The sequence below is a fragment of the Centroberyx gerrardi genome, chromosome 10 (assembly GCF_048128805.1).
Source record: "Centroberyx gerrardi isolate f3 chromosome 10, fCenGer3.hap1.cur.20231027, whole genome shotgun sequence".
NCBI classification, from domain to species: domain Eukaryota; kingdom Metazoa; phylum Chordata; class Actinopteri; order Beryciformes; family Berycidae; genus Centroberyx; species Centroberyx gerrardi.
Window position 1 is genome coordinate 14,416,568 of NC_136006.1, and position 25,057 is coordinate 14,441,624.

Here is a 25,057-nt window from a genome sequence, read left to right on the forward strand (position 1 = left end):
TGTGTGTGTGTGTGTGTGTGTGTGTGTGTGTGTGTGTGTGTAGTTTGCAGCGTACATCCGTGCAGCAGTGCGTAAAGAGAAGGGGCTGCCCATCCTAGTGGAGCTGCTGCGGATGGATAACGACCGGGTGGTGTGTTCCGTCGCCACCGCCCTACGAAACATGGCACTGGACGTCAGGAACAAGGAGCTCATAGGTCAGGAATCAATACTGTACTGCACTGATCTGCACTGACATGAATGCTGCCTAACAATTAGCTTTTCAGATTGTAATGGCAGTCGAGTTTTGAGTACTTAGTAGGACTGGAATACATGTTTATAGATTGTTCCAAATATGAAACATAACATAAGAGTATTATTGATGATCACTACAACAGAATCAAATCTAATTGCCAAGTACAAGAAATGTATAGGATTTTTGTCCTTGTGACATTGGTGCAGTGACAAACTGACAATGCAAGAGTTATACTGACACACAAGGGACAGTGCAACACATATTATGGGTACGCATCACCCTCCATAATTCAACACATGCAGCTCCAAACTGTGCCATGTTCTGCATAGTATATTTATTGTGGACAAGAACAAGGTGAAACACTACGTTTAAAAAAAAAGTGTTTTTAATTAAATGCAGAAACAGAAGACCAGCACATGCTTGAACTGTTTTAACTACTGAATATTATTTTCACGTCGTCAAGCTCCAAAGGTATTCTAGTCCTCTCTGTTTCATGAAACCGTCTCATTTCAGGAAAAACAAGTTTTTATGTGCTCACTGTGTGGAATTAATGAGGAGTTAGAGTTCCAGCAAGGCAGGGGTGACGCCTGTAGGCAGAGAGGGGGGAGGTTGTATTTTTGGTGTGTTTGTGTGTGTGTGTGTGTGTGTGTGTGTGTTTGGGTCCTTCAGCAATGCAGCTCTGCTGAAGGACAGATAGGGGAAACAAGGCTTTTTAAACACCGGGATGCATGGAATCTAACGCCCTTGGGCCAATAACGCAATGTCATTCAGGAAAAACACCTACCTCACTGCGGCCTCAAGCAGAATAAATATATCATTCATGATATAGAAAGTACATAATGCGGTTTAGGTCACCGTGGCAGACATCCACTAATACATTATGTAACATGTATAAAAAATGCACTGAGTGTCTCTGCATGTGGTAAGTGTCCATCCTTCCCCCTCCATATTCTGTGTGTAAGCCCCACAAACCTAGATTTTCTATTAGCTGCATGTCAATATATTAACCTTTAATGGCTTTCTGCATTCTCATCACTTTCTGTCTCTCTCTCTCTCACCCTTCTCCCTCCCGCCCTCCCTTCCAGGGAAGTACGCTATGAGGGACCTGGTCAACCGTCTCCCCGGGGGAAACACCACACTGCTGTCAGACGAGACGGTGGCAGCCATATGCTGCACCCTGCACGAGGTCACCAGCAAAAACATGGAGAACGCCAAGGCCCTGGCCGACACGGGTGGCATCGAGAAGCTGGTCAACATCACCAAGGGCAGGGGAGACAGGTGTGCTACAGCAGCAGATATTTGTTTGGAACGTCCGATAGAGGCAACCTTTACCGACCAGCTTTTAATGAGTGTGTGTGTACAAACTTGACTTACATACGCACGTGCTCAAACCCACACGCTGACGCACACACACCAGTAAGAGTCGTCAGCCATATGTAAGTGACTCCTGGCACATACAGAGTGTCCTGGACATCCTGGGATCTTTACACAAACACACTCACAGTCATGCAGGCACGTACACACACACTCGCACACATACCTATAAATGCTTGGAGAAGGAGAAACCATAGCCAAAGGGAAGGTGATTTTGTATGTGTTGAGGTTACACCTCCCAGTGGAATGGTGGAATTGCAGCTATTTCTAGCCTACTGTATATTCAACAGTGTTCCGGGCTGAAACGCCCTGAAGGCACATTCTTCCTTCAATCATACTAATGTGGGGCTGAAGTTAATCATAAATACTCAAAGACAACATGTTTACAGTATATTTGTTTGTCTCCCAGGTACTCTATGAAGGTGGTGAAGGCGGCCGCTCAGGTGCTGAACACACTGTGGCAGTACAGAGATCTGCGTACCATCTATAAGAAAGTAAGGATATTGGATTGCAGTATGGTACCTCCTGTTGAGACACAGTCAAATGATGTAGTGGACATTTTACTCATCAAAATTAATTGTGCTTTTAATACTGGGAGGGACTGTAGGACTGCAAGACATGACTTTTACATGTGATTAGAAACTGTAAACGGTTTGTTTACATTAGTAATGGTTATTGCATTAGTTGGTGAATATACCCAAGATTTAGATGGTCTAATGAATTGGTAACTGTACCCTTAAGAATCAGGGTCCACTGTGAACAACACAGCCCTCATGTGGTGCATCACAGGAAGTTTTCAAATATTGGCTGTGTACACAAAGCCAAGGCATCATACAATAAGCACAAAAGACTTTAACAGCATCCAACATTTTTCTTGTTCTTCAAACCACCACTTTTTCCCCTCTGTGCTGCCTAACAGGATGGATGGAACCAAAACCACTTCCTCACTCCGGTGTCAACACTAGAACGGGACAGGTTCAAGTCCCAGCCAACCCTCCCCACCAGCACCATACAGATGTCTCCAGTCAACCACCCTGGTAGGTTCAGCTGGCTACACGTCTTACCACATTATAATTGTAGAGGTGCTGATGAATTACAGTATCTTAGACCAAAATACCAAAGACTGTAGACCAAAATAGTGCAGTCCACACATAAACACTGCCAGTGAAACAAGAGACGCTCTGGAATGTAATTTTGGAATTTATGTTTTTCTCTTCACAGCTGGTAGTGCCACCTCGTCTCCTGCCATGCTGGGCATCAAAGAGCATAGAGAGATTATCAGAGATTATCAGAGGGCACAGTCAACTATGCAATTTTATAATTACCAAGGGGACAACAATGTCCATAAAAACCAATACACAGGTACTCTAAGCACGCACACTGCACACATCAGGCAGCCGCCGAGCTGCGTACAGCTTGCATATCAGTAAAGTATTTGGAATTTAATTCAAACCATATCAGCTATGTGCACCAGACTGTAATCAAAGAATACCCTCCGGGCCTCTCTGTGAAGGCTGTAATCCATTTTATCCCACACAACGCTCCAAGCAGATTCCATGCCCTCTCTCCACTCTGTGCCAACACCACCATCACCATCTCTTATCAGTCCCACCAAGGACTGCTAGCCCTTAGACAGTCAGCTACTTTAAAAAGGAGCACTTGAGGGTCTTTTTTGTGTGTGCTGGAGATGGTCTGTGTAGCAGCAGAGTGGGCCGGTCTACCGGAGTTGGACGTCTCTTTTCTGGGCACTCTACAAAGCTGCCATTGTTAGTGGGCCCAAGGTGGACCATGCAGGCAGGGGCAGTGGGGTGGGGGTGGTGGGGGTGATGGGGGTGCCCAGACGCACTATAGCCAGACAAGAGCCCTCGCCAACCCACGGTGGCTGGCTGGAGGACTGGGAGAGCAGAGTAAACAGAATGACCTGCAACTTCAACAGTCCGTGCACTACATAGCGAAGTGGAAATTGAGTTTCAGGATTCCGCTGGTCCGATAAAGTGCCAAGGAAAATACCCATCCCATGGGCTATGTAAACAACAGAACAGCAGTAGCCAACTCTATTATTTGGTGTTATTCTTCTCTCCAGCACCGCATAGCACTACTTGATCCTGCTTTATCAAAATACAGACATCAGCCCCATGGGGATGTGTAGTCTTTTTCACTGATATGCTATGAAGTGTATTTGCAGCAGGTAATACCATTTGATGTACAACAATACTCATATTTTGTTTCCAGGGTCTGGGAAGCCTTCTCCATTTTACTACTCATCGCCCACAAGAGAGGAGCCCAGAAGAACACAGGTGAATATAATCATCCCACATAAATCTTTGGCTCTACATCAGAATCGTATGGGCTTGCATTCTTCTTCTTCTCCCCCCTCACTCACTTCTTCTTCCTCTCTCCATTCTCTTAGTATGCACTGATTCAGCATAACCAGGTTAGCCAATGAGATTCTTCTCACACCAAGTATGTTTTGAAGCGGTTTATTTGAACTCCGGGGCATTTACTTCTTTAGTTCAGTGCATCTGGGCAGAACAATGAGATTTAGTAACAATGAGGAGAAACACATTTTCAGGCGGTGCAGTTTGTTTGGAGTGAGGATGTGATTCAAAGCAACTACAGGAAACAACCCCAAAATGCATTGTTTTATGGGTATAAGGAGACGGCTGTTGACATCTGATAGCCAGCAGTTACTCATGCTTGGAAAACAGAACACAACAAAATGAACTGAGGGCAAACCGCAGTCTCGTCTGATGCTCATATTCTTCTTTTTCTTCATGTGTTTTTAACTGGTATGAACACCACAGAAGGTAAAATCAGGCAAAGAGTGCACATGAGTTCATCATGCTTAGCTAAAGTTACAGTGACTGGAATCCGGATGTGTTTTACTCTCCCAGTTGCCAAAATCTCTAACCTAGCAAAATGACAGATTCCCGAAACTCTGTCTGATAAACAAGCTGCATGTGACTTTTGTTAACAAGCCCTGGTTTGCTTGTAATTACCTCTGCCAATGACGTTGGAAGGAAGTAATGGTTTCACCTTTGTCTGTCTTTTTCTGTTTGTTAGCAAGATATCTCAAGAAGTAACAAATAGATTTGGCTGAAATCTTGGGGGACAGATAGCCCTTGGTCCAAGAATCACTTGATTAGATTTTGGTGATGATCCGGATCTGGGATTTCCGCCTTTAGATGATAATTGTTTTTTGTCCATCTATTATGCTCTGTTCAAGTACATCTGGGACTTCCAAGTCAGCTGCTAAACAGCATTGCATTCACATGCTATTTTCTCAGAAAATTTAATCCGGAAGACAAATGATAAGCAAACATAAACCATTACGGAGGCTGCAGCTTTGCAAGTTGGAAAATTGTTCAGCCTTGGCGGAGGTTTGCGCTCCACTGACTGCCTTCTAGTTGGGCATTGTGAACCTAAATGAACCAAATACAAGTAAACTTTTCCACTATAGTTCAGACCAAAGAAAACAAACAGTAGGTGTGATCTCACCCCTAGAAAGTAAGGGTTTCTTCAAGGAGTTATTTGATAGTATTGGTGCAAGACCCTTGTTTGAGATCCCTCCACAGCACTGTATAAACTTGGCTAGGAGAACCAGCTCTTCCACCCCACTAGACTAATACAAGGAGACTGACACGTATTTCACTGCGGATGAATGAGGGCGCCGGGAGTGACCCAGCACATCAGCCTTTGTCTGAGCAAGAGTGAATGTGACTGCTGGAATAGGGATGGTCTGGGTGCATCTCAGGCACCTGTCACTGTGGGACACATCCATGCGTGCCCACTCAGATAACAGCCACAATGAGAAGGAGGGAGGAGGGAGGAGCGAGGGGAAGAGAGAGCTCTCTTGTGTCCTTCATCCCATCACAGGCAGACCAGTTAACGTGTGAGGACAGTCAGGATATTATACCCCATTTATTTCAGACAAACACATTTCCACCTATCTTCAGGATTTCTATCATATATCTTGATAAAAGCAGTTATCTGTTGCATTAGCTGTCAGAGGCCTGCTGAGTCGAAGGTGATCGATCAACTTGGTGGCTGATAAATCTCAGCCAGACAAAAGTGCATTTCGAAGAAACTGCTGAGATGTTACAAACTACTTGCAATATGTATTATTACACCTCACTAATATTGTACTATGTATACAGCAATATAGACAACTTTATATTGTATAATACTGGCAGAAAACAGGAATGTTTTGCAGGTTTTGTGGCCATAAATCTCCCATTCGTGTCAAGTGGAAGATTATTTTCCTGTATTTTTCCTGCTCTTTTGTGCTCCTCATCACGTCCCTGTCAAAACCAGTTCATCATAGCATTCTGGCTTTTTTTCTTCTTCTGCAGCCTATGTACTACACGGAGGACCCGAGCAGGAGGAACTACGACACCTACAGAATGTACCTGCAGCACCCTCACGGCTACGATGACCCTTACATGGAGGAGGTCATCACCTATCCTCCGACGGTAGACTACAGCTCCCAGCCTCACGGACTGAAATCCACCACCAACTATGTGGACTTTTACTCTAGCACACGGAGGCCTTCCTACAGGGCAGAGCAGTACCCCGGCTCTCCTGACTCCTGGGTATAGGTGTGGGGTTGTCAAGGGTGAGGGAGGGGTGGGAGGGGGGGTTGAAGATGCTCCTACGTTTCACCCCTGATTCTCAGGTCAGGGCGTGCGAGCCTCCATGCCTAGGAGCATCTTCACCCTGCAGCAGAGGTGAGGGAGGGAGGGATGGAGGGGAGGGCCACACTAAAACTGATGAACTCTTTCATGAACTTTTCTTTGTGAGTGTGTTTGTTTTTAAAGTGAATGTGGGGGGAGGAGTTCAACCGAGCGATGGCAGATGGAAAGATGGAATGTGCGCCAAAGAAGGAAATCAAGGAATGTTGTTGTTTTTTTATTTTTATTTTACTAAAAGCAGATGGAATCATGCAGGGGGTTTTGTTGATGGACGGTACCGGACACTATCGTGAGAGACGTGCGTCCCGCTCTGTCTAGGTGTTAGTTTTATTTTCTTTATGAAACTCGTAGCTGTGATAGCATGGTGAAGGTGTGAGTCATGTGAGGAAGGGTACGCGAAAATGAGTCAAGATGGGGAATGTGTATGTGTATGTGCCGAAGCCAAAATGGATCATGAACTCATATCTGTAAAAAAACAAAAAAAAACTAATAGTAAACTAATGATGTTAGTTTGTACAGAGGGATCAAATTGTATTCGTACTTAATGTTGAAGTTGTGTATGCCATGGAGTCTTGTACATTTCCTTCATTTTATTGTAAATACAGAAAAAATAACATGTTACCTGGTTTACACTCATCAGCACTGGTCAAAAAAACTTGTGCCATGTTAAATCTCTATAGATATATAAATATATGAAGACATTAAGAGATGTGGGAAAAGATGGCATCCTAACACAACCATGCAAAGATAATAAAAGTTCATTTTTGTTTTTTAAACAGTGTGTAATTGCAGATCTTTTTGTGACTTTACAGGTACAGTGTATATATATACCTTTTTATATTTCCATTCCCTGTTTCCTCACCTTTAAAAGGGTTCACTGCCATTTCCTATGCACCCCAACAGAAATAAATGTGAATATTAGGCCCAAGAAGAGCTCCAACTCTTCTGCTCTCCTCTTCATCCTCCTCTAACATCTTGTCTTTGCACATATTCCGCGAGAAAAATGTGACACTGTGAGAAAAATGTTTCATTTCATTTCATCAGGTTTATACGTAGGCTACATACATGGACGAACATTGGTCAGACTGAATCATCAGGGCATTCATGCATGGGCAGCAGGGAGGTGAATCGACTGGCCTTCAACCAGAGGACCTGGATTCAAGACCCTGTGTTTGCCAGAAGCTGCACTGCTGAAGTGTCCTTGAGCCACACACTGAATCCACACCAACAGCAGAGCTGCTGCTGTGTAGCTGAGCCTGCAGTTTGACTTCCATGTGGAGAGGGCCAAGCACAATCAATAAAGAATCCTATCTCATTATTTTCAAAAATCATATTATAATTGCACACAGTATTTCAGTTTTATCCTATACTCACAGAATAAAAGATACTATATCAGTATGGTTGTTCTGTTCGGTCAAAGCGACAGCATTCTGTGAAGGTAAACTATATATATTGTCTTTTATGTAAAAAGGTACCCTAATGACCAGTTACTGTATGTATCTTACTATGTACATTGTGTATCTATATCATTTGAACCTTGTAGAACCTCTGAGGTATATTTTTATATCAAAAATGTATTTAGACTTGAATAGAATTTAACTAGCCTACTTTAACATCTGATTATATAGGATTTTTCACAAACATCCATGAACAACGGGCTATGCATAAATCTATTCACAAGGATTCAAAGGTAATATTTTTAGGCGAGCTATGTTGTATCTAGTAAACTTTGCAATTTAACACCAAGAGCTTGTATGAAAGAGTGAAGCTTCCCAAAGAAGTTCAGGACACACCCTTTTTCTGTTGTCTTCAGTGCACTTTTTGCATGTTTTGAACATGGGTGTGTGCCTGCCAAGGGCATGCTCAGATCATGAATATTTATGTCAGCACATCATGCAGATCATAAATATCAACACTGCTCGCTAGGTGGAGATGTGGAGCATGGGCACACAGTGTATCACTACTCTGGATAATGCCGTTCAGTCCTCTTTCTTTTCTCTATATTCTCTGAGCTCACTCTTTCCTCAGAGAATTTCTCTCTAATGTCAGGCTTTTTGTTCCCTCAGCCCTGTAATCCCTCGGTGCTTTTGAATTCTATTAAAGAATGACAATGAATGATATGTTGGAATGAAAGTCAAAATTTTCCAGCAATATGCGCTCCATGACCACGACCGTCCCAATTAGGTAATGATGCTCAAGCAGAACCCGGTTTGAGAAATTACGACCCAAGTGAGGCCAGATAATTGGGGAAATGAGACAGACAGCACATTGTAAGCTCTAGATCTGCCAAATCTTTGCTCCTGCTTTTTTGTGGCAGTTCCCTCTCCTCGCCTTCCACCTAGTCTTCACTGTGTTGTCTTAAAAAATAATAAATACAGAATGAGGTTACTGCACAAATTAGGAGTAATGATTTGTGGGTTTTCTTGTGGTAAAGAAATGTAGAAGCAGAGGGTTGTGAGGCAAATTTCCCCTGGACCTAAACCCTAAAAGCTTTTATAATATTACCACAGTGTTAGATTCCCTTTGCCTAAACTTACATAAATGCCAGGGTGGTGTTAAAAAGTCATACAAATACAACTAAAAGAGGTTGTGTATCACTAAATTTGCATTTGTGAGTATAATATTTTGCTCATAAGTATCCACTTGCTTTTCCCATAATAAGACAGAAGCTAAATAGCATAATATACAGTATATTTGAACTACAAAGACCAAAGTCTGTATTCAAAAATGAATTTATGAAGGTTTGGGTGTGGACAGTCCCCAAAAAAACATGTAAGGTAGTTTCAGTGTGGCCATCACAAAAGGTGTATATATTTAGTTGGAGTACCTATGGATTCATTTGTAGCCTAAGACACCTACATAGCTTTATTCAACAACAGATATTTTGATGATGTTGACCAAACCTTAGGCCATTATATGTTTTCACCAACATTGCCTCAGAAAGATATCACATAGAGAATAGTCGCTCAAAATGAGTATAGGAGTAAATATTCAATTAACTGGGTAGAAATTAATTTAAAGGAGCAAATAACAGGATTTCCATTACAAATATACACATATTATAATTAGATAGACAATACATTGAAAGTAGATAAACAATGCAAGACATTCTGTGGCTCTTTTCAGTTTCAATTTTCAGTAATTGCTTAACATCAGTCAGAAATACTCTAGATAGGCGTTTCTTTGTGATGAATTTACACTCCCACTCTGCTGAGCCCGCAGGCTTCCTGCATTAGCGATGCAGGACGTCATCTCCCTTTCAGTATAAAAACAACCGAGTGGGCGTCGTGTTTGGTGCTTTTGCTTTTGTTGAGAAAGTTTTAAAAATGGTGCAGCAACTCTCCAAATCTGGAGTGAAGCAGACTCCTTTGCTGAAAGCTGGCCATCCTCCAGCAGGTAGGCTGTTATTTGGACTCATTTGGAGCGGAGTGTTGAATTTTTCCACCACATTCAGTAAAAGCGTTGATGTTGTTTTCGCTGCTCGGTCGAAGCAGTGCGATTCCGTGTAGCGCTCGTGCTCGAGGATGCATTAACTTGTTCAACACTTCAACTTTTCTCATGCAGTTTTTTGCGCTTCGTCGTTTCCCCAGTTGAAAGACAAACATTGTGCTACACTGTTGCAATCCAATCATTGTAGCCACACCGGTTTGTTGATTGCAATCCTCCTGTGGTCGTGCCTTACATTAATCGGTAAACTGATTGCTCTACTGATATGCTCGCATCCAATTTATATCAAGTGTTTCTTTTTCTGCTACAGTAACATCCTACCAGCCCTGGCTAACATGAGTAGCCTACACTGTGTAAGCCAGAGTACTTTACAGCGTCGATGCGAGAAAAACAGTCTGGTGCTCATGGTACACAGTGTGCTTTCATCATCACTGGTCGAAGCAGCACGGTTCCTAGGTTTAATTGTCATGTAGGTTTTCATTATTTGCACTGACTCTATTAATGACTCAATATTACTACATTTTAAAAAACCTAAATACCGAACTGTTGTACGATACAAGGAAAATCAAGTTATTTTGTAGTTAACAGATTTTTTCCCTATAATTTGTATGCGTCCCTAACTGAAAATGGGCTTAAAAAACTAACGTATTTTGAACATCTAACTACTATTGCAGCTTCTATGTTACTGAACTAGAATAAAGGTGCCAATAGAAACAGTTTTAGTGTGTAAACTAGCCTCTAAAGAACAGCCCCATATTTTTTCACGTTGGGTACGTGTCTCTTGTGTAAGTCTATACTCACTCTTACACTCAGCTTGAGCTCCATAACACAATCTCAGGCAAGCCATGAACTGCCCTCATACTTGTCACTTATACAATATTTTAATCAACATTATAGTAAAAAAAATGTTGTCAGAGCAGCACAGTTGCAGAGGTTTTGTTAGCTGTTGTGTTTCATATAGGATGGTTTCCTCATTTAAAGCACATTATTGGCCATTTTTTGTTCCCTCTCTTTGTGGATTATGATGATTGTTTTGCAGGGGAAATGGGTTTATTTTCTTGTCTGTCGCCGGTTTTAATTAAACCCATATTTACAGAATGGTGTTTGGAAGATACTTTCATCATGCAGACAATAATCCTTGCTGCCCCACATATTGGTCTGCGTGCTTCCCTTGTTGTCACTGGCACATTCAAAAGTTGGCACAGCTGAGTAGCTGACAGTCTGTAAAACAGAGGCATATGGCATGCTGCTTCATCCAACTATGTTTCAGTTTTTAAGTTATTTATTTATTTTTTTCCCAGATAAGATTAATAAAGTGTTTTCTCCTCTGGGTCAATAGTGAAGGCTGGAGGTAAACGAGTGGCCAAGAAAAGCTTGGAAGAGAATGCCACCCATGGGACTCCGGAAAAAGACACCAAGAGGCCTGATAAACTGAGGTACCGTATGCAGCTACAGCATGACATTATAAAGGAATACCTGTTGGAAGTATTGCTTATAACTCAATATAATCTCCAAGAACGGTGAAATGGATCTTGCTTCGAACCGTAGGATAATCTTAGAACGTCATGCTGCTGTTATTGAAATTGTCTTTTAAAGGTTAAGTTCCTCTATTGTTTTGTTGTCACTAAAACCCGTGATCTTGTCGTTAGGTCCCTTGCCACCTCCAACAGGATGCAACAAGTTAGTATCCTCCTGGCGGGGACTCTCGACAAGGTAAAGTGAAACCGATTCCCCATTTTTAAAAGTCAATTCTTACCCGGCATGCACGTCCCCTGTTCATTCCAGCTGAGCGAATGGATTAGTCGCAGTGCCTCTTGTGCCACAGAAGCTTGTGGGTAATAAACTCTGTATTGCCTCTGCCTCTTCTGACAACGTCTCTGCAGCTCGGCCACGATTTTCCGGAGACGCCAGTCAGCGTGAGGCACAGCAAGGTGCGCCCTGCGGTGGAGAAGCCCCACTCGCCCAGGACTTTCTTCATCCAGCAGCCTAGGAAGTATTGAGCTAGCATGTGTTCAGAGAGTGGTCCTCAGGGGAACCATGTGAGGGGAACCATGTGAAGTCAACCGTGGAAGACAAACAGGAAGTGTTGAGACACATGAGGGGACCGACGGGGTGTCTGTGAAGTGTCAATGTTAAACGTTCTGGGGAAAAAGGTGGAAAGGATTCAAGCTTTCATCAAGCTCTATATTTGCTGGCCTTGCTACTTGTTTAGAAGAATAATGAGCTTTTACAAGGTTACTGTTGTTTCTCTGATTACTATAAACCAGCATTTAACGTGCCTTCCTTTTTATAGTGTTAGTGTGAGAAATGCTGCATTTGTAATCACCAGCCAGCTAAAAGTACATGGGCATTTGGTTATAAGTATGTTGTTTGACGGGGAAAGTGAGGCTTTTGACTTTGTTTTGTGTTTTCAGTGAAGTTTTCACTATAAATTGCTTGGCACCTGTTAATAGCTTGAATACAATAAAAGAAATTGCATGGCATCACCAGACTAATTGTGGTGTTTTCTCTCGGAATTTTTTTATTTTTTCAGTAAGTCCCAATGACCACTGGGTGGCAGCAAATGCTTGTTTTTACACTTGAAGGCTACAAAATGAGACCATCCATAAATTGGGCAAGTCAGTGAGCCTTGGCCTTCAAAAATGGTGCTGTTTAATTCCACATCTACATGCTCTATAATATTACAACCTACTTTTTTATTTTTATTTATTTATTTTTTAAGCCATATAAAGGAATTATCCAACCGCACATTGTTAGACTTTGACAATATACTCGCATCTTTATTTTTCTTGTAGCATTTGCAAAAATAGGCTTTAAGGTGCGAACAACAGATTACGCTTGTTGCTTCCTCAGGTTTGCTTACTGATTGCACCAATACAACACAGGTGTTTAAAAAGATTAGAAATTACAAGACTTGAATCCACATCACATGATCACACCGTTACTCGCGTACTATCATTTTCCACAACTGCAACATCTTTAACCATATAATACATAAGAAAAAACAAAACCTTTTAGTATAAAGAGTATAGGCTGCACTAGAATACTATTAAATGACAGAACCCATTAATCAAAAGCATTAAAGAAATAGCTCAGGTAAGGTATAGATCAAGTAAGACTTTTAACTTATTCATAATAGGCCCTCGCCTACATTTTTGAGCCTTATATTGGCAGTGAAATTGTATTTAATTCTGTAATTCTTCCTGCACATTAGAATAAATTCTCTGGTGTAATCGTGTAGTTCTAATGACCTGTCCATGGTATTGCGTCCAACTAAACTCCTAATGTGACTTGCCTGCAGTATGGTATTTGTCACACAAACTGCCTATTTTTTTAACATCTTCTGAACTGAATGTGTCTTTGTAGGAAGTTTCTCTGCATGTTTAGGCTATCACTCATAGTCACTACAAAGGATTCCCTGTTGAGAGGATGAACTCGGCCAAACAGTCTGAATGGAAGAACTCTTTGAGAAAGGCCATAAAGGCTAACTGGGCCTTGTCAATCATGAGAGCTGCCCTGCTTTGTTTAAAGACCAAATTCATCCATTAAAATGCAGCATCTGAAGGAGTACGCACATTTTAATAAAGGTGCTGATTGGGAAAGGACTTATGGAGTGAAGAAGAGTGACGATGAGGTCACTCTGGAAGAAAATTAAAAACCTGAGCCCATATTTCTAAACTTCAAAGTATGACTACTGATTTAGGATCACATACTTATACGCAGGGCCAGGTTCCACCATGGGTATGAAACAGTATTACCACCTTTTGGTTTTCCATTGGCTTTCTGAGCGGGTGTGCCCTTGTTTGTGAAGGAGAGCAGAATGCAGAAACTAGCATGTAATCCTGCCAGCACGCTTTTGAAAGTGGGCCAGTACAAAGCATGTCTGGGTGCCTTTTTGGCACGCTTCTGTCATACCAACACGTAATAGAAAAAAAACATACCATACGGTGCTAGTATGTGCATGGTGCAGAGTATGTGGTTGAGAAAACATAGCCTAACAGTTGTGGCTGTAACTATAAGCCTATAAGGGTTTACAGGTAAACCGTTCCTGGGTCTGTAATCATATTCTGAGATAATTCATGAATTATAGGCCTGGGATGCATTGTAAAGGAGGTGGGAAAGAGGGAGACAGATAGAGGAGTGAGGGAGCCAAAGAAAATTATAAACAATTTCCACTAGTTTCCACTTTCCATGCCTCGGCCTGCTTATATTACACTTTTTGTTCTTCTGTCTCCACCATGCCATGTCTGTGCTAGAAAATAAACCCTGATGGGTGGCAAGAAACACTGAGATATGCTACAGCACTACCTCCAGGCATTTTGCAAGATGAGGTAGAGTGTATCCCTGCAAAGAAGTGTTTTTCAACAGCTGTCAGATTCGAAGCCAACGTCCGTTCCACCAGATGGTGGGGTTGGGCTAAAACTGGAGGCGTTGCTGGCTTTGTTCTTTATCCTCCAGTCTGTATTTGGGACTGTTTGATCCACAGGGGTTTGGCTACCTGGGCATGGATAATGAACAAATCTGAGTAATACTATGCATATACAAACTGACTTTGCCGTGTTATGTCTTTGTTGCTAAGTTATGTTTCATTGGTCATCCCTGAAACTGTAAAATTAAGTAGCTGTTCTCCCAAAGCCTTCAACTTGTGTGTGTGCACGTTTGCCCGCACTCTCTTGTGTGTTTGTGTGTCTATGTGTACACGTTTGCGTCTGAATGTCCTCAAACAATATCCGTGTGTTTGTTTGCCAAGAAAACACTTGATGATAGCCTTGCAAACAGAATGTGCTGACCCTAAAGTCTCTGTGATGCTCATGCTGTTCACACATGCCTTTGATACCATCTGTGTATGAAGTACAGAGACCTCTGCAGCTCTGTTTGAGGATTGGAGCAGTTGGTGGTCCTCTGACTTGCAGACATGGTGCATTTCACTGCCAGTGACTGCCCATTCCCAGCCATCTGAAGAGCCTCACTGACCCTGTGACAGCCACTAGACTGCTGAGAAAACACTGCAGACCAACTATATAACCCTGCCTCACACAGAGAAGTGGGGAAGATGTGGTGTGCAGTCCCAGAATGTATCATTACATTACACTTGAGAGTAGGCAGGTTGTGTGTCCAACAATTACACCTATTAAATGATATCAATAACATTATCTCATTTAGGGTGCACAATTAACAATACAGAATAATTAAAATTGGAAAGCACAATCAATGGTTTTACAATAACCGATGTCGATGTTTCTGTTGCTGAACGTGTTTCGTGAAATTAGTTTTGCACATAAAATAATCAACATAAAATATTCCTACCTCATGAGGTCGCTATAGACCCACGAGCTGAGTTTATTTCTACAGAAAGCTTCAGAGACCAGACCCAGGGCGAGTCCAGTAATGGAGTTGGCGTGTGATACTGTATATTACAATAATCTAGTGGGCATGGATGCGTGCACATGAAGACTTTTGCTTAATTATAAATTCTTCAGAGATTAAATAGTGTTTGCTTCCCTGTATACTGCACGATTTATAGAAAAAAAAAGTATTATTAAATGCTGTAGTCAAGATGCCTACACCACACCCAGTGATGCAGCTGTAAATAAAAATATGGGTAGACTTTGACATCCTGCCTTATCATCACAAGGCAAAACCACCAATATAAACACCATTAGGTTATATTTTCAGAAAAGCTTTAATTTATGCGTTTACCTTAAAAGACCCTAGCCTCTTATAACATATCAGTTTGAATAGCAGCTAAACAAAGGTTGTTAACGTTGCTAGTATGCTGGCATGCCTTGGCGCATTAATATTCAAATGAACTGTTATCCGGTCACAGGTGTGCTTATCAGGTAGTTTACAACGGTTGCAAAGCAGGTCAGTGTTTCAAAGGTGATTCAGCCAATCAGAGCTAAGGACCGGGACTACCTGTTTTATGATGAGTAAACTACTATGGAGAGTTTTGTCAGCCTAAAAGGTGGGTAAACTCTAGTCCGTAAATAAAAAGGTGGGGAAACCGAGTGTAGGTGGGTTTATCCTTGACTACCCCCCCCCTAAACTGCGAGCCTGCAGCTTACAGCAGTCCTCCTACACGTATCCTGCATCCTTGGGATCTTTCATGCACATGAGGCATGCACGGAGCAGGGGGAGCAGCGTCTTGGTTATCAGCCCTCTGTTGATGTGCCGCCCTCCCTTACAAATGACCTCATGTAGTTTAGTCATGAGGAGGAGGAGCCCGGCGCCCCGTACCTTGGCTCCAGCAGGGGATTCGTGTGGAGAGAGATAAAGCATTAGGAAAACTTTTTGGGACTTGGATATCCATGACATTTATCAGGTAAGACTTTTAACTTATTCATAAGTTACTGTATCGACATATACAATAACTTAATAACAACAGCTTGGCGATGCCGGTGTTCGCCGGTTCACAAAAGTAGAGGTAACTTGTTGTATGGGGTTTGTGGCTGTTGGTAGGGAGGAATGTCGGGACATGCCCATCGAGCAACCGTCAGACCGACAGTACTGACAGCAACACTTCATTTTAAACTTATCTTTCGTTAGTCAACCTCCATTTTCTAGTTATTTCTTGCATAGCTACACAGAGGAATGTGGTAACGTTACTCAAGGTCAATAGCTGAAACTTATCAACTCCCAAACTTTTTTTTTTTTTTTTACTCCAGGTAGCTTGTCTCAAGCAACGTTTCCATTTGGTATTGTGTGAACTGTCTAGCAGCATCCATACCTCACACTCAACCACCTAAACAGTTTGATAGTTGATGTTTGAATTATATTTGAATGTTATTTTATAGCCTACATGTGTTGCCTCCGTATTCAGTCCTCTAACCGTCTTGTTTAGCTTCAGATCTTTTTAGCCCTCAATACTGATAAATACATCTGGCCTGGGTGCTTCATGGGGAATTATTGCCATGTTGTCTATGCGTATAAACATGCCATGGTTGAATAGCCTAAATTGTGTGTTTGTTACTTCCTGTCTTCCACCTTCCAAAGGATGACTAGACTTTTCTAAATAACATTTGAAGACAGATAGCACCCCCACTGATTGTGGGGTGACATCCTGTTCACTAGGATGCGGATTTGAAAAAAGGATCATTACACTTCTTATAAATGTGTGGTCTTGTTTGATGCTAAGATTAGCCTGTATTTTGAGATTGGATGCGGTGGTTTTGAAATCAGGACCCAGCCCAGATGTAGTAGGCTAAGGGACTGTAATCTTGTTTGCCCACATGGATTGAGTCATTGAAGTTTGACCACTGTTTACATAAGACACTTAACTTTCTTTTTCCAGTACACTTTTTGCTGCTGGAACCCCCTTATAACTCAGCCAGGTGCTTTGAAATAAAGGCTATGTTTGTTCTTTCTGAGAAATTGCTTATGCTTAAATGTCATGGTTCAGTTTTGATGATTATGAGCAAATCAAATCATTGACCCAGTGTAGCCTCACAGCCTCTGGACTTTTTACCTTGAAAGAGCCTGCCACTAAAAGGCTCTCTTCACAAGTTGCCCTTTCCAGTGTTCAATCACCTGTCTGAGTCAGGCAGGGAAATTCAACCAACCTATATATACAGTATGGTGTTAATTTTTTCATCCTGTACTCAACAGGAGGTGGAACTGGCTTTGCTGCTGCTGACACTCACGTTGACTGCCAGTTAACCTGGAGATACTTAGTATAAACAGTGTAACAACGTTTCTGACAATTTTACAGCGAGTATGCCACTAATACTCAGGATTTGCATGCTTCTATGCCAAGGCATTAGCTATTCCAATTGTCTACCAACTGCAATGTTATGAGAAGTTTATATTGCAGGGCGCTCATCCATTCAAGTGCCACTAGAGTCTGTCTCACTGCCCCTACAGAGCCTGGTTCCCATGGTCTTTAGCCAGTTGGCCAGTAACAGATGCTGGCACCAGAGTCACATTGTTATGGCTGAGGAGGGAGAGTTATTGGAGCCAGTGACCTGACAGACAGCACTCATACTGAGTTGCTGATGATGATTTTCTACTTCTGAAAGCGGCTACTCTATGAAGAAGCACATTTTTCCAGTGGTGCAGACAGATTTTTATGGAAAGAACTAGAGTTTAGTTGAGTTTAGGATCCCTGCTATCGGGACATTGCTTAACCAGGATTTTTATGAATGATGTTTATGTTCATGGTTCTTGGTTCTGTGGTTATGGGATGTCATGACACTGATAATAACATAAGCCAACCATTTTGCAGAGGGCCAGTGGGTCGCTTACCACGAACTTAGGCAGCAACACAGCGTTTTCATTTGAAATGTCCAATATCACACTTGAATCCGGTGTCTGTTTGTGAAAGTAGGGGCTTCTTCTGTGTGTACGATAAGTGGGATTCATATATCACGGCCAAGACATTTTTACGTGTCATAATTATTGAAGTGGTTTTAGGGGCCTGTTGTGAAATAACAGTATAATAACAACAGCAGAAGCAATTGGCCCCTGAGCTCCTGGAACCTGAACAAAGCAGAGGCTTGTTATGCACTGTTTTGTGTTCCCTGCCAACCCCCTGCAATGAAGCAGCTGAAGTGATCACAAAAAACCTGACATGGCCAACATTGCAAGATCAAGGTAATATTCCTTTGTCTACATTATTTACTATAGATTGTGCCTCTAAGAGAAAATTAATGTCAGCGAGAAAAGAGACATCTCAAGTCCCCAAATGCCAAAATGACTAGATGCTCACCACCATGCAACGAATTCATGTCATTAGGTTCTCAGCACTGCTGCATTGGTTTGCAGGATCATGCACATTAGCCAGTGTCTAGCCTATTGGCATTGTGTAATTGCATTAACTCGATTTTTCTCAAGGGATAAAGGCAGTTTCTGTATCAAAATGCTTGCCTTACCATTTAATTGCCCTCGTTCCCCTCAGGCCATCTATTAAAATGTTACAGAATGACAGCCATGCATATTGAGTTGCCTTTGTATTGTATTACTAGTTGCTTAGTATGAGGGGAGCTCCTTTGAGGAAAATACAGTCGAAAACCACAATTATTTTGTCCTGCCAAAAGTGTTTTATGATTGTAGGCCTTAATTAACCTATTCTTAACCAATTGAGCCATTCCTCCGAATTGACATGCTAATAATTCATTCATGAAAGCAAAACTACAGTCTTTGCCATAGTATGAGTTCCAAGCCTGGATAAGCAAGTGGCTGTGGGTGTGTGCAGATATCTTTGTGTGTCTTTGCACATGCACACGCACACTTCATGTGTGTGCATCTGAAGCACGTGTGCAATTCATTAGTAGGCTGCTTCTTCACAACAGCTGTTATTGATTTACATTTTTGTCAGGCCTTTTGAAAGCCCGAGAGAGAGAGCGAGTGAGAGAGAGAGAGCGAGAGTTACAGACCTTTAGCTGTGGTTTGACTAGAAGGACTTTTCACCTCCCAGGGCGAGTGGTCCCCAAGGGAATGCCAGGTTTGGAACAGACCCCAAGATGGGAACTAAAACTAGCTACACATGTTGAAGCGGAACTAAGTGTGGGATGCAGGGTAAGGGGGGCAAGGAAAAAAAATGTTAGCGGGGTACACTCTTGTAATCATCTAGTTTGGACTTGTTTGCTTGTCTCAGTGTCAACCGTGCCAAATCTTTTAATCTTTGCCGTAATTGGGTCTGTAAAATAGTTACCTGGAACTGTAAGGCCAAAGCACATAAACAGAGATTGGTAGCTAGTGGTCACAGGTGAGTTAGCTGTACCTGTATAGACTATGTGTATCCATGTACTATGGTGTTATGGCATATGCATGGATAAATCCTGGATAATCTGTATGCCTCAGCTTCCCTCACAGTTGTCAATCACTGTTTTTTTCCTATAGGCTAAATGCTATGCTGTTTGGTTCCCTAGCCATTGTTAAAGTGAACTCGGCTAATAATAAACCTGCACTCTGGTGTCGACTGGTGGTGGTGAAGTCTTATCTGTAAACTGTCTGGACTGCACACCTGTTGAATGTATACTGGCTAAAACCCTGGAGTGATTTACTAGATGATCTGCTTTGAAAAATGTCAACAGGTCCAAGTCAGCCATGTTGCTGGAGTCCTACAATCCTAAAACTTTCTCTTTACCAGTCTGTTTCCTCTTGTTAAGATGCTGATTCATAGAAATGGCCTTGTGACCTACAAATCTTACTATGAGGAGCATCTCTCCAAGTGTTTGCAGGAACTTCCTGTAGACTTTAAACCATACTTGTTAATGTGTTACCCTTAATCAAATAGCAGGCTACTCAGCTGGCAAAAGTCGAATTGAATCATATGAAGAAAAATGGGCTAAGCTTTTTTTCTGCTTCAGATGTTCACTTGATTGCTGTGACACATCAATAAAAGAATGATAAAGTTTAATCAGCAGCGGTAGCAGCAGTTAATGATTGTAATTCTGATGAGATAATCGGTGTTACCCAGCCTGTAGTTAAAACCGTTGTTGGCTGATGATTTCTCAAGAGAGTGGTTGTTCATGTGGCGCTACTCTAGAAGTCTCTGATTTTTGAGGAAAGATGCCTAAAACATATATCAATAAACAGAAAAGGACAGGCTGCTGAGACTGGAGAAACTGTCACTGGTGAAAGCTTACAAGGCACGTCCACTGTAGATTTAAACTCATTCATAAACCCTGGTTTTCGTAGTGATTATCTGTCAAGCTAAGTTTATTTGGGCCATATGTAAGATTAGGCCTAGTCTAGTGTTAATTTTAGCCTGCGTGACATAGGGAGGGTGATGTTTATTGGGTAAGGGATGTGTAATGTCTTGTCTGATCCCAACATTCTCAGAAGGACAGACACTCATGTCAGGTTTAGTCAGTTTCCACAGCCTGGGGTGTAACTGTAAATTCAGAGTAATGATTACCCTCTAAAACAAGCCTTGACACTTAAATGATCTTGGGTAACCCTGCTGGGGTAAAAAGACAGTTTCTCATGTCGTAACTGTCAGTCATATCAGTCATATTAGTAAGGAACAAGGACAAGTGGCCCTCTTCATGCCTTCAGAGGGTAGACCGGTCTTTCCAATATGCCAGTCCTTTTCCCATGGTCACTAAAGCTGGCAGGCTAATGAATAGATCAGACTTGTTATCCTTTTTAATTTCAAGCTGAGCCATGTGGATATTCCTCCTCAGTAAGAAACCAGGTTGTTTTGCCCCAAGCCAGGACTTTGAATCTGCCTGTGCCTGTGATAGGATGACTTCATTTCCCCCTAGGTGAAGGTGAATAGTCACAGAGGTCTATTTGAAGAATGTCAGCCTATTTTCTCATCGTTGGACAAGCCTGAGTTTACAAGAATACTCCCCTAAGCTTTCTGATTGTCTAAGATGAGCCAACTACATAATCATATTCATAAAAGGCCCCAAACTGCGTGGTTAAACAATTAGTGACATTATAATACAGTTATGATGATCACACTCTGCATCACTCAATTGGCTTAATGGGTAGAGATTGACATTAACATTATGGACATTAGGGTTTCAGTTTCTCATTAGGTTCACCCACAGTAAAAATGAATGCACTCACTGTACTGTAAAGTGCTTTGGGCACACATTAACAAAAGTAGACTAGCAGGTGACAAATTGTTGGCATGAAAGAAGAGTAGATGTTGCAGTGTAGAGTAAGTAGACATGCAAATATGTGATCTACCTGGGTGCTGGCTTGTAACTGTCGTCCTGTTGATGACGCTAGTTGGCTATAGTATTAGACAAGTAAAACATTGCCTTCACTCTACAAGGTCAGCAACAAATAAGCTAAGTGAAGCAAGATTTCTTCCTTTTAGCTCAGTTAAAGATTAAGGTGTGCTCCTTATGGGCTGCAGGGTGAAGGGCTGTGCAGGAAGCAGAGTCTGGTAGACTTGTTGCATAAAAATGTCTGTTCTTTGTTATTTCCTCTCCATTCATGCCAGTGTGAATAACACCCTTTCCTTACAATGGCAGAGACGGAGACTGTGCTGTCCATTCCCCTCCATACCTGCTCCCCGCACTTCCTCCTTCAGGGCTGTGAGCTGCCTTGTTAGCTAACTTCCCATTGTTTCATGAAACACTTAAAATCACAGGCAAGGCCAGGCCTATTTCCTGCGCTCTCTATGAATGGACAACAAAATGATGGATAATAATAGATGTTATTAACCTATCTAAAGTTCAAGGATTTTAAAAAATTTTCTGATCTCTTCAAATTAAAACTTAACAGGGATTCTTTACGTCATTCTGTCAATGCTTAATAAACCAACTTCAAGGTCAGGTCCTGGTGAGAATTTCTATGTCGCTATGACAACAGTGTGGAAATTTGAGAGTAATCATTCATGTAGAATTGCTTTGTGAAAATTTCATGTAGAATCGCTTGGTGAAAAGAGCTGGTGGGCTGTTACCAGGCAAGAGACAAGGCGTAGGGTGGGGGAAAAAAAAGCCATTCGCCGCAATCCTGGGGAAGTGGTGAAGTCAGATTGAGGTGAAGGTTGCTCTCTCTATTGTCTGCCATCTGACAGGGGACAAAGCAGGTCTAACGCTCCAACCGCCAATGTGTGTGAAATGCTTCTCTGCCAGGGGCAATCCGGAAAAACAATCCTGTTTCCGTTCTATATATAGCTGTCTTCTCAGATGACCGCGGTGTAGCTAGATGGCCCCATTAACCACATGTCACGTTCTGCATTGTCCAGGTGAGGATCTTTTCTTCTTCTCAACCTGTATGGATTTGAACTCTATCAACTCAGGAAAGACCTGTGAAAACCCACATGTTGATAACCTGAGGCACCCCTCACCACCCCGGCTTCCAATTTCTCTCCACTGAAAGGGTACTTTCTTTACCGGGTCACAGGTCATTGTATCATAGACTGGAGTAATCTCCTTTTTATTGTTGCCTTGAGCTGCACCAGAGGTAACAGACAGCCCACTTCTAAAGGTGACAGAGGTGACATAGGCCTGGCTGAAAACAACAGCAAGGGGGAAGCGTCTTTACATGTTATTGCCCAGTTTCACTGATATGGTCACTGGTATGTATTTCATCAGTTGTCAGTAGTGTGAAGTGCTGAGACTGTGGGCTGTTGCTGTCTCCTCATAGGAGAAGAGGCAGTGCTGAGAACACAATACTCTGCTGTTTATCTGGGACTTGTGCTTGCTTTGGGGTGTCTTGCACAGAACAAATGTGAATATTGAGGGTCTACTCTGTCTATTCAGCCAGTGTGTGTCCACAAAGCCCTGTCAGCCACAGTGGGACTTTGGTTGCTCTGTTCCAATATAGAGGCCCCTTCTAAGGGGCCTTGCTTTGAGGCTAATACCCAAACACAACTTAAATCCACTGGGATGGACGTGATTTGGATTGAGTGCTTGACGAATCTTAATGCTTGTCTTGTTGCACACTGTGTAGTCCATAACTTCTCTCTGAGGAGATTTTCTTACAAAGGTCACTATTACCACCCTGCTACAGCTCAGCAGCATTTGATGTTGATTTTTGTGCCTGGTAGGATCCACACTTGGATTTCATTAACTTGTTAGGATCTGCATGCCTCACATCTACCTCCAGTAAAAGTAGCCTAAGGCTTATTGATTGCTACATTGTCCTTATGTGTGTTTCAAATATTTCAATCCTGAAAACAGAATAATTGATGAGGATACTCAGACCAAAATGCTCAGCCTGCAAGTGTGGATCTTTCTCTTTGACATGGTCTATGATGAAAGCCAGTGTGATCCACTGGCTCAGTAAGTATACAGGCACAGTATTGTACAAATTAATATGTGGGGATGTTAATTTTCCTTATTGTTGTTACAGATGTTTGGTAGGGTAGGAATTTCTCAAGTTTTCTCAAGTGCATTATTGTGGTGGAAAGTATCAGTTCTCAGGACCCAGGGTACTGGTGGTTTTCTGTCCTACCAGGTTGTTAATTACATTCACCTTGCATCCCAGTTGTAAACCAGCCCCTGCCCCTGATTAGATGGATGAAAACCAGCAGGGCTGTGGGTCCCCAGGACCATGACTGAGAACCACTGCTGTATAGACCCCACCACTCTGAACAGGAAAAAAGGGAAGAGATGTTATCAAATAGCTTAGGCTTTCAGACCAAAACAAGACCCTAAATTACATGATAGGCAACTGTAGAATGAAGCTTGGTTTGCAGAGTCAAGGCTATATTCATGTCCTCAGATGCCTTGCATTCTGCAATCACTGTGTCATTGTTAAGCTGTGTTATTGAAAACACAGGGTATGACACTTTTGGCTTTCATTCAGATAAGGACCTTGGGCCTACTCCTCCACATTGGAATAAAGACAGCTCATAGAGGCATACCTCTGGGAAAAAATGCGATTAGATGATGGCTGAAGAGGTGGTGTCTCATTCTCACAGTGGGCACTGACTGTGTGTGTCTGGTGGGTGGGGGGGTGGCAGGAATTTGTCATGTTGGCTTTTGGAATATTAGGAGGGCGTTTCTCATTTCCTTTGGGTTAACCTGGGTTGTGTTTATTGTTACTGTGGAGATGAGCAGCTAGCTCCCACACAGCAGTCACCAGTCCTGCTAACTAGGGTAGAGTCTTGATATCATTATATCTATGCATAGCCTAATAGACCCAATATTTTGAGTGATGTCTTTATTTAGGCTTTGCTGTACATAGTGAAGACCTTTGCCTGAGTGAAAGTGGTGCCGTAGCATAATTGTCTGATTCTGAAGTGTTGGGTGTTCTGAGTGTTGTATCAGACACATTTAACTTCCTCTCCTAGTTCATATGATACAGAGAGAGAGTTGAAACTGGATCAGTCAGCTAGAAATGTGATCCTTGGCGAGAATAAATACTAGAGCTGTGTTGAGGAAGTGGTTTCTGTGGACTGCAGCAGACACATGGAAAAAGATGGGCCCTGAGTGGGAAACGGTATACAAAGTGCTGAGCAGCATTGGGATGACTGTAGTCTATTGTGATGAATCCCCCCAAACGCAGCCCTAATCCATTCTTTTGTGCATTCATTAACAGTCATCTTCCTGTCTAGTGAAAGGGGGATTGAAATGCCACAGGTTAACAATTGCTGTAAATTGCAGAAGAGAGGGCATGACTGAGTGGAATCTATGAGCAAGATCTGTCCATCTGTCTGTCATTAGTATAGGCTAGATTTAGGCCTAACTTTCTATGCAATTGGTCAGACTCTACTCAATTTAAATGAAATCAGCTGAGTGGAAGGTTGAGCATCATTGCCACTCATATGCAAGCCTCAGTGTTCAAGTGTACAGTATGTGGCTGGGCAAGGCATGTGACATGGTTGCCTTTGTTTGAGAAACATGCTGCTGCTAGAAGTAGGCGAGGTTATGTTTACTCAAAAAAGCACCTGATCTTGACTAGA

General features: G+C 42.2%; 3 protein-coding genes across 12 annotated transcripts in view; all 3 read left to right on the plus strand.

The window, feature by feature from the left end:
- Positions 1 to 6,215, plus strand: part of LOC139923039 (plakophilin-4-like) — a 73,068-nt gene extending 66,853 nt beyond the window's left edge. For 6 of the 8 annotated variants that reach the window (XM_078285985.1, XM_078285987.1, XM_078285986.1 and 3 more), the window contains 7 exons: positions 44 to 194; positions 1,318 to 1,510; positions 2,016 to 2,100; positions 2,526 to 2,643; positions 2,828 to 2,968; positions 3,839 to 3,903; positions 5,959 to 6,215. In XM_078285985.1, coding sequence (XP_078142111.1) covers positions 44 to 194; positions 1,318 to 1,510; positions 2,016 to 2,100; positions 2,526 to 2,643; positions 2,828 to 2,968; positions 3,839 to 3,903; positions 5,959 to 6,204 — 999 coding nt within the window. In that variant the 3' untranslated portion in view covers positions 6,205 to 6,215. The remainder of the gene's footprint in view (positions 1 to 43; positions 195 to 1,317; positions 1,511 to 2,015; positions 2,101 to 2,525; positions 2,644 to 2,827; positions 2,969 to 3,838; positions 3,904 to 5,958) is intronic. The other 2 variants (XM_078285989.1, XM_078285990.1) reach the window with 1 other exon arrangement.
- Positions 6,216 to 9,544: 3,329 nt separating this feature from the next.
- Positions 9,545 to 12,235, plus strand: dap1b (death associated protein 1b). Its single transcript, XM_071913716.2, has 4 exons — positions 9,545 to 9,693; positions 11,084 to 11,180; positions 11,394 to 11,457; positions 11,628 to 12,235. Exons 1-4 carry the CDS (start codon positions 9,624 to 9,626, stop codon positions 11,742 to 11,744), a joined length of 348 nt encoding a protein of 115 aa, XP_071769817.1. The 5' UTR covers positions 9,545 to 9,623; the 3' UTR covers positions 11,745 to 12,235.
- A 3,745-nt stretch (positions 12,236 to 15,980) lies between these two features.
- tanc1b (tetratricopeptide repeat, ankyrin repeat and coiled-coil containing 1b) overlaps positions 15,981 to 25,057 on the plus strand; it is a 110,006-nt gene continuing 100,929 nt past the window's right edge. For all 3 annotated transcript variants that reach the window (XM_071913700.2, XM_078285948.1, XM_078285949.1), the window contains exon 1: positions 15,981 to 16,066. The gene's annotated coding sequence lies outside the window, so the exon portion shown is untranslated. The remainder of the gene's footprint in view (positions 16,067 to 25,057) is intronic.

Coding starts and splice junctions, on each gene's coding strand:
- dap1b (XM_071913716.2), top strand. CDS start 9,624: ATGGTGCAGCAACTCTCCAAATCTGGAGTGAAGCAGACTCCTTTGCTG. Junction 9,694..11,083: donor AGCTGGCCATCCTCCAGCAG/GTAGGCTGTTAT, acceptor CTGGGTCAATAG/TGAAGGCTGGAGGTAAACGA. Junction 11,181..11,393: donor AAGAGGCCTGATAAACTGAG/GTACCGTATGCA, acceptor TCTTGTCGTTAG/GTCCCTTGCCACCTCCAACA.